At 51.9% G+C, this 8,354-nt stretch overlaps 1 protein-coding gene across 2 annotated transcripts; it reads left to right on the top strand.

The window, feature by feature from the left end:
* Positions 1-2,266: 2,266 nt before the first annotated feature.
* On the top strand, positions 2,267-6,698 carry TSPYL5 (TSPY like 5). Of its 2 annotated transcripts, none has more exons than XM_055432517.2 (2): positions 2,267-4,530; positions 5,996-6,698. In XM_055432517.2, exon 1 carries the CDS (start codon positions 2,274-2,276, stop codon positions 3,603-3,605), a length of 1,332 nt encoding a protein of 443 aa, XP_055288492.2. In that variant the 5' UTR covers positions 2,267-2,273; the 3' UTR covers positions 3,606-4,530; positions 5,996-6,698. The 2 variants fall into 2 exon arrangements, with proteins under 2 accessions (XP_055288492.2, XP_055288491.2); XM_055432516.2 differs by having other exon boundaries at positions 5,832-6,698.
* The last annotated feature ends 1,656 nt before the right edge of the window (positions 6,699-8,354 follow it).

Genomic DNA, 8,354 nt, shown 5'->3' with positions numbered 1-8,354 from the left:
GAGAGACAAGAGGATGTGGTCAGAGAGGTAAGCTGGGCAGTGGCAGGGAGGGAACTGAACAAATCATGGAGAGCCTTGCAAGCCATTGTAAAGCCTTTACGAAAGATAGCAGTCACTTGTATTAGGCTGGTTTAAAGTAAGGCCCTGTGCTGTGCTAAAATGCTTTGGTTGTGTCTAACTCTGCAACCGTCATGGACTGTAATCCGCCAGGTTCCCCTGTCCATGGGATTCTGCAGGCAGGAATACTGGAGTGGGATGCCATGTCCTTCTCTAGGGGATCTTCATGACTCAGGGATCATATGGGCATCTCTTACCTCTCCTGCACTGGCACGTGGGTTCTTTATACCACTAGCACCACTTGGGAAGTCCGCCTGTATCAAAACAATTCCTCTTATTCCTTGTCTCCTATACTTCAATTTGAATGTGGAAACAATCCAATTGAGATCTTGCTAAAAGTCAAAATTTAAATTAGTAGGTCTAAGGGGGGCCTAAAATTCTGCATTTTAATGAGCTTGCAAGAATACTGGAATGGGTTGCCATGTCCTTCTCCAGATCTTCTCGACCCAGGGATTGAACCCAGGTCTCCCGCATTGTAGGCAGATGCTTTCCTGTCTGAGCCACCAGAGAAGTATGGGATCCCTATAATTTGCATGTTGGTGTGTTTGATACTGTCCCAGAGGTCTCTGAGACTATCCTTAGTTCTTTTCATTCTTTTTGCTTTATTCTGCTCTTCAGAAGTCACTTCCACCATTTTATCTTCCAGCTCACTGATTCATTCTTCTGCTTCAAATATTCTGCTATTGATTCCTCCTAACTGCCAGTCGACAACCCCACCCTGACTAATGAGAGTGAAGTACTGAGAACCAAGCGGCTTTGAGGCTTTGTCCTCCACTGGTTGGTTGCAAGGGCCTTCTTTTTCCCTTGGAACTTAAAAGGACACCCTGAAAGCTTTCATACTGGTCATAACCTCGTCACCGGCCTCACTCTTTCATGTCTTTTCACCTGGCTAGTGAGGGTATGGTCCAGAGCTCTCTTGGGAATATGAGATATGTTTGTTGTTTGGCTGTTTCCATGCAGGGTCTTAGAAGTTTCAAGGCCCTCCTTGCTGCCACTGTGGGGGCTCTGCTTCTGAACCTTCACCTGGGAAGCCCTGCTCTACTCCTTGAATAATAACAGTTCTCTGAACACATTCTTGTCTTACTCCAATTATAGCAAGTAATTCTGACTTGTAGCCTTCACTCCTAGTCCTATATCTTGAGTGATAGCCTGACTCTATAAACTAGGCCTGAGGCAGCTAGAGGATTTGGGTGATGGTCCTGGGATGAAGAGGTGTTCAGCTGATGTTGGTGCAACAGGTAAGGTTGAACTTTTTTTTTCTTTTTTTGCTGTGCAGTGTAGCTAGTGAGATCTTAGCTTCCTCACCAGGGATTGAACCCTTGCCTTTTGCAGTGGAAGCTGAGTACCAACCACTGGACTACTAGGGAAGTCCTGAGTCTGATTTTCATAAAAACTAATGAAGTAATTTACAGCTGAACAGGCCTGGAAGGACTAGACACTTGTGAATATAAAACAAAGGTTATAAGTCACATAGACTTGGGTTAGAATTATGCTTCCACGCCTTACTGTGTTATGTCAAGAATGTTCCTTGGCATCTCTGAGCCATAGTTTTCTCACCTGGAAAATGAGAATGATAACGATACCTCCATCATACATTGAGAAGGGCATATGAAGCACACAGTAAAGTGCCTGATGTAACGATATTCATCAAATACTAGTCGCTATTAGTTCTATAACTACTATTAAAATCTGACCACATGTCATATCGCTCTGTGGCCTGGCATTACGATACTTACTTTTAAAGTCCCTGGAGTTAAAAGTTCCAGGGCACATCCCTCTGCGAAGTCTTTCAAAGATGAGACAGAGAGACCAGGAGCAGGTTCATCATGACAGATGTTACAGTAGATAATGGAAAGAGCTTTAGATGGTTAGTTTAGAAAGCATATGATGGGGGTACTGATAATGATCGCTGTCTTGAGGGTATCTTGTAGAAGAGGGCCCTGAGAGCACACCTGAGACCAAAGGGGAAGGGAAAAAAAAGGAAGCTGAAGCACACCCCTCTGGAAGCTGTGAGTGAGTTGGGGGGTGCGACGGCGGGGTGGGGCGCCCGCGAGGGTCGGCGGCTCTTGCGCAGCTGCGGCGGCGGAGCCAATCAGCGGGGCCATCCCGCCCTCGCGCGACGGCCTAGTCGTGCCGCCGTGACGTCGGCGGTTGCCATGGTTGCCCCGCTGCGTAGGGCCGCGAGCCGGCGCCGGGGGGCCGCGGGGTCGCAGCGCGGCTGTGAGGGCCGGTCTGCTGTCGCCATGAGCGGCCGGAGTAAGGGGAGAAGGTCCTCCCGCGCCAAAGGCCGCGGCAAGCGCCGCGCCAAAGGCCGAGTGCGCGCCGCGCCCGACGACGCCCCGCGCGGCCCGGACCCTCCGGAGTGCCGGAGGCTCGGGGAGGAGACCGAGGCGGCACAGGTGCAGGCGGGCGCGGGCTGCGGCGGCCCGGACGGCGCCGCGCCCGCCCCGCCCCGCCGGCCCGGGGACGAGGCCGCCTGCCGGCTGCCCCTGGACTGCGGCCTCGCGCTCCGGGCCCGGGCGGCGGGGGCGCGCGGGCAGGCGGTGCCCAGGCCCTGCGCGGCCAAGGCCCCGTCCCTCCCGGAGCGCCTGGTGACCGACACCGTCTTCGTGGGAACCGTGGGCCCCGTGGCGAGGCCGAGAAACGGGCCCCGCGGCGGAAGCCGGCGCGGCCCCGCCGCGAAGAAGGCCCCAGACACCTGCAGTGCGGTGGGGAGGGGGTCTGCGGCCTTGGCCGGCGGGAAGCCAAAGAAAGGGGCCGCGGCGGAGGCCGCCTCCGCCCCCGTGGGCGAGGAGAAGAAGGTGGAGAACGCGGGGTCAGGGCCCCCGGCCACAGAGGGCAGCATGGATACGCTGGAGAACGTCCAGCTGAAGCTGGAGACCATGAACGCCCAGGCGGACCGGGCCTACCTGCGGCTCTCCCGCAAGTTTGGGCAGTTGCGGCTTCACCACTTAGAGCGCAGGAACCTCCTTATCCAGAATATTCCAGGCTTCTGGGGGCAGGCCTTTCAGAACCACCCCCAGCTCTCGTCCTTCCTGAACAACCAGGATAAAGAGGTCCTCAGCTACTTGAATAGCTTGGAGGTGGAAGAGCTCGGCCTGGCGAGGCTGGGCTACAAAATCAAGTTCTACTTCGGGCGCAACCCCTATTTCCAAAATAAGGTGCTCATCAAGGAATACGGGTGCGGCCCTTCGGGTCAGGTGGTGTCTCGGTCCACTCCAATCCAGTGGCTCCCCGGGTACGACCTCCAGACCCTTAGCCAGGGGAACGCCGACAACAGCCGGAGCTTCTTTGGGTGGTTTTCAAACCACAGCTCCATCGAGTCTGACAAGATCGTGGAGATAATCAACGAGGAGCTGTGGCCCAATCCCTTGCAGTACTACCTGATGAGCGAAGGGGCGCGTGCAGAGAAAGGAAAGGAGGGCAGGCCAGGTCCTGCGAGGCCGCCAGGCGAGACCCCGGAGCCTGGGGGAAACAAGTCCAACTGATCCTGCTCAAGTCTGCGTCCTACCTCCTGCTGGCCTCGTGCCCGGCTGGCCTCGGGTGTTTGGCTGTCTGCCTTCTCTTGTTGGCCTCTGCACACTATTCCTGTCGGACTTCGGTTACAAGAATATGGCATTTATGATCATGTTGTTTTGCCACCCCGTGACGTTGTTGCTTTCTCTTTACATTAGTATCATATATTGTGTGATCTCGCCCCTCCTGTTGATATGTTACACGCACTTGATTCCGGTGTGTGCTGCCTCTCTCTACGTTGCTTGGACCCTCTTCTTGGCTCTGGCGTTTACCAGCTTCTTTCACAAGGACACTCGTGAGTCGTTCAGCAGGAGGACCAGCATATCCTCAAGCTCCACTTCAGGGCCAGTGACTTGCTGGGCCTCGAGTTCATGCCAGCCATGCATGCCATCTGTGGCAAGCTTCTCGGTGGCCACTGCAGAATGAAGCTAGTGCATGTGGCATTGGCCATCAGCCAGAACCGATTGTCTCTTGGCTCTGGGGTCACCAGCCCAGGTGCCACCTGCAGGATCTCTGGCTTTGGCCAGGGACCTATGCTGCCCTCCTAGACACGGGTTGAGGTTCAGGGTGAGAAGCAGTTTGCTGTGGGTTCCGGAGTGTTCTGCATCACTTCCTGCCTCTGGGTCTTTCTCCTTCCTGGTAGACCTTTGTTAAGGTCTGCACCGTACCTCATCACTGTCAGGCCATCACTGAGTTTTGTCTAGGTTGCCAGTCGGCCCCAATTGGCTTCCTGGGCAACAAGGACCTCGAGAACTACCTGTGGACACAGGCTCTCTGCCGGTGCATGAGACACACACCTACCCTCTCCAGCCTTCCAGGAACCCTGCTGGCTGCTGGACTGATGGGCAGGCTGGGACGTGTGGACATGTGCTCACTGTCGTCAAGCTGTGGCTCCAGGTGAGGGTGGCGAGCGGGCTCACTTAAAGTCTAGGTGCCTTTTCCCACTGCCCCCATCCCTGCCTCACGCGTGACCAGGGTGCTCTAGTGGGGTTGCTGGGGAAGAGATTTCTGGTCTGCCGGCCTGCGTTGTCTGCTTCACCTCCCGGCTCTACACCTCCGTCCTCAGTCCCGTGTCCTTAGACTCTCTTCCTTCTTTCCCGGTGCTTCTCCCCCACTCCTCCCTCCCCCCCACCTGCCTTTCTGTTTTGTGTCAGTAGTGGTGTTTCTGAAAGAGAAAACAGAGCGAACACAAAACAGTTGTGAAACCAGGGTTTTCTGCATACAGCTAGTGAGTTGGCTGGGGCCTTGTAAAGCGCACACACACTGGGCTGCAAGAGGGTGGAGGAAACCAGGAGGCCTGGTGGGTCTGTGGTCAGCTCCTGCTCCCTCCCGCCTTCTGGGTTCCCTCTGTAATTCTGACGTGGAGATTCTTCACATGGCGATGCATCTGCTAGAATGGTCACCCCCCAGGCAGCAGTGTTGGGGACTAGGGTTACTGCTGCTTTGGCCTTTTCCTCTGCCTCCTAAGACCCGGTTGCCTTCTGTTTTCTCCTCTGGGCAAGCGTCTCTTGCCCTCTGGACTCTGACTCCCCAGCTCTCACCCTCAGCAGTGAGGTATCTTCCTTTTCTCTAGGTTTCTGCCTTCACATACCCTTGGCGTAGACTGTAGTCTCCGGTATGGGGGATCCCAAGGCTGTCCTGGGCTGTGGGCATGGGGAGGGGGGAGTACCTTTTCTGAATCTCCAGGGCTCGTTTCCAGCGGGTGTAAAAGCTGAGCTGCGCCTTCCCTGCCCGGGCTCATCTGTGCCCTCTTTCCCCCTCATCCCTGAGGGTGGGGTAAGTACTGAGGGTGTCTGTACTTGCCTTAATTTATCTCTCCTTATGGAAGACCTCCTTCTGAGTTTCCCATGGGCTAGGGAAGTCTTGCCTCAAGAGCTGTCAAGAGAGTGTTTGGGGCAGGTGAGTTGGGGCAAAAGACTAGAGCGGGAATAAGCCTGGTGTGGAGAGGGCTGGGCAAAGCAGCTAGAAGTGGCTTGAGGAGTGTCCAGGAGAGTATAGCTATCTCTCAGAGACAGAGGGGACAGGAAGGAACCTTCCCTAGGGCAGGAACAGGAGAATTAAAGGGCAGTGGGCAAATCTTTTGCCGAGGTGAGGGTATGCCCAAACTTTTGTCCAGTCTTTCATTTTTGGTAGATTTTATAAATCATAAAAACAGAGTCTGAATAACACTACTTTGGATGGTTTCTTTTTTATTCTAGGTGTGGCTTTGTGTTTGTGGAAGATTATGTGCTACTTATTTTGTCTCTGAGTAAATCTTGGCATTTTCCCCATTTTTTGCCTAATGGGAAAATAGAGCTGTACAGGTCGGCTTTTTTTTTTTTTCTTTTTAAAGCTTTTTCCTCTTTATTATGGACGTTTTCAGACATGCACGGAAGTGGAGAGACCCTGTGTGCCGACACCTCGCTACATCATTTATCAGTTATGGTCAGCCCAGTTTCATCTGCATCTCCCCGCCGGTATTGTTTATCGAAAGTCCAAGACACTGTGCCAGTTCAGCTGGGACCACTTTGGGAGGCTGAGACACTCTGCTGGTGGTGATCGTGGTGGGGTGCACTCTCACTGCCATATCGGGTCTGCTTTTTGCTTTTCATGTTAACTAATGACGTTCCAGAGATGGGCCTTAGAAGTGAAAGTCTTCAGAGTTGACAAGAAGTCTCAAAAAGTGATGAAGCTGCCTTTTCCCTGTGTCCACAAGAGGAAAGAGAGACTGCTCGGTTGTGAACTCTTCCAAAGACTTATTTATCAGTCTTTGATGAGGTGCTTACTTGAGACCTTCCACCAGAATAACAGTCTTTTTTCCCCTGTAAGATGGAGACATTGTGTGACTATTGCAATGATCAGCGTGTCCTGGTCTCATGCTATAACTCTGAACCCGAGAGTAAAGTATAATTTGGAAATTGTTGCTGTGTACTGTGAAAATAACCTCCCCAAAGTAATCAGTAACCAGTTGTCTTACTTGGTAGTTTGGCACTCTGGTAATAATGCAATTATTTCTCTGTTCTGAAGCCGTATAAATAGTTGTAAGCTTGCATGTGTGATGGAAACAATAAAAGCTTGTATCTCTATTATAGTTTATTATTTTTAAAAAAGAATTGGAAGGTTAAGCAGAGGCTGGGTAGTTGATGGCATGTATACTGTCGCATACGTATGTGATTCCTAAGCCTCAGGCCCTTGTGTGGCTAGCTCGATAATATAAAATTCTGATTCCCAAGCCCTTATCAGAGATTGAGATCCTGTGGTTCTGGGAAGAAGCCATGCAGTCTTATTTTTAGCAAGCTTTCCAAGTAATTCTAGTGCAAATCCAATGCTTCTCAAATTTTAGAATTCCTCTGAATTGTGTGGGGAATCCTGTTAAAAAAGGAATTCCGATGCAGCAGTCTGGAGTGGAAGCTGAGATTCTGAATTTCTAACAAACTTCCAGGTGATGCTGGTATTGGCGGCCTGTGAACTGTGCTTGGAGAAGCAAAGGAGGTGACTTCAAGCACCTTTCACACTAGAGTAACAGCACTCAGCCTTGGTCGCACTTCAGAGTTACGTGGGAAGCTTGAGTATACACACACTGGCAGAGCTCACAAATGCCAGCTGAGTCAGAATGGGGAAGGGGTTGGTCCAGTTGCAGATGTTTATTCTGAGCACATCCCAGGTGATTCTGATGTCTAGCCATAGCTGACAACTAAAGTTTCTGATGCTGTTCCTCCTAATAGATACACAACAAGGACCATTTTCCAAAAATCAGGAGGATCAGCAGCAGACAACCAAATGCCACATAAAGCTGCCTGGCTGAAAATAGCTGGAAAAAAAAAATAGAAGTGAGTTGTTAACTAACAAAATAAAATTTGGTTTGTATGATGTTGGGCATGAATCAACGAACGTGCAGTGTTCAGGTGCTCTAATATTGAATGAAAGAATGAATTTAAAACAGTTTATATTCAAATGCCTTTGGGCTAGGCTGGTAATTAAATTTGTGAAGTAGGCCATATTTGCTTTATAAGGATGTTATGTGTTAGTTCATTAGGGCTTCCATAATGAAGTACCACAGAACAAGTGACTTAGCAGAAGTTGACTTCCGGTTCTGGTGGCTAGATGTCAAGGTGACGGCAGGGCTAGTTTCTGCTGAAGTCTCTGTCCTTGGCTGCCTGGCTGCTGTCTCTTCGAGGTCTTAGCTCTGTGCGTGTCTGGGGGCAGTGGGAAGAAGTCGGGGCTGTGTGTCGCTGGGCAGCCGTGTTCAAGTGCCAGGTCATTTACTTGGGGCTCCGCAGGCCTGGTGTTGCTGCATCTTCAAAAAAGTGGCAAGAATCAGAATCTCCGGTTTTGAATATTTTCAACTAAAAAAGAAATCGAACACCCAGAGCCTCGCTCCTAGTGGTAGATGGAGTGCAGAAGGGTCCCGGGGGCAGCCTCTCCAGGCATGAGCGTCCTCTCGGGACCCGTGCAGAGTCCTCTGGGGCTCCGAACCGGGACGGCCCTCTGCCCAGTTCAAATTCATATCCGTGCTTCTTCAGAGGCTCAGAGCCTCCAGTTCCCAAGCCCCCTTCCACCGCCCTCCCTTCAGTTCCTTGCAGAACCCATCCGATGGGTTTTATCCCCCTGCTGCCCCGGGTCTCTCTCACTCATTGCCTCCTATGCGTGTCAGTCTGAGATACAGCGATGGACAAATACAGCTTTGAGTTCTGCCCCTCGTTCCGCGTTTTAGCCTCCTCTCGGTTTTGCCTGAAATTGTC

This window comes from Moschus berezovskii, chromosome 16, assembly GCF_049115385.1.
Source record: "Moschus berezovskii isolate FMDL1 chromosome 16, NW_MosBer_1.0, whole genome shotgun sequence".
NCBI classification, from domain to species: Eukaryota; Metazoa; Chordata; class Mammalia; order Artiodactyla; family Moschidae; genus Moschus; species Moschus berezovskii.
The sequence above is the reverse complement of the archived record's forward strand: the minus strand, read 5'-3'. Positions and strand labels throughout refer to the sequence as shown.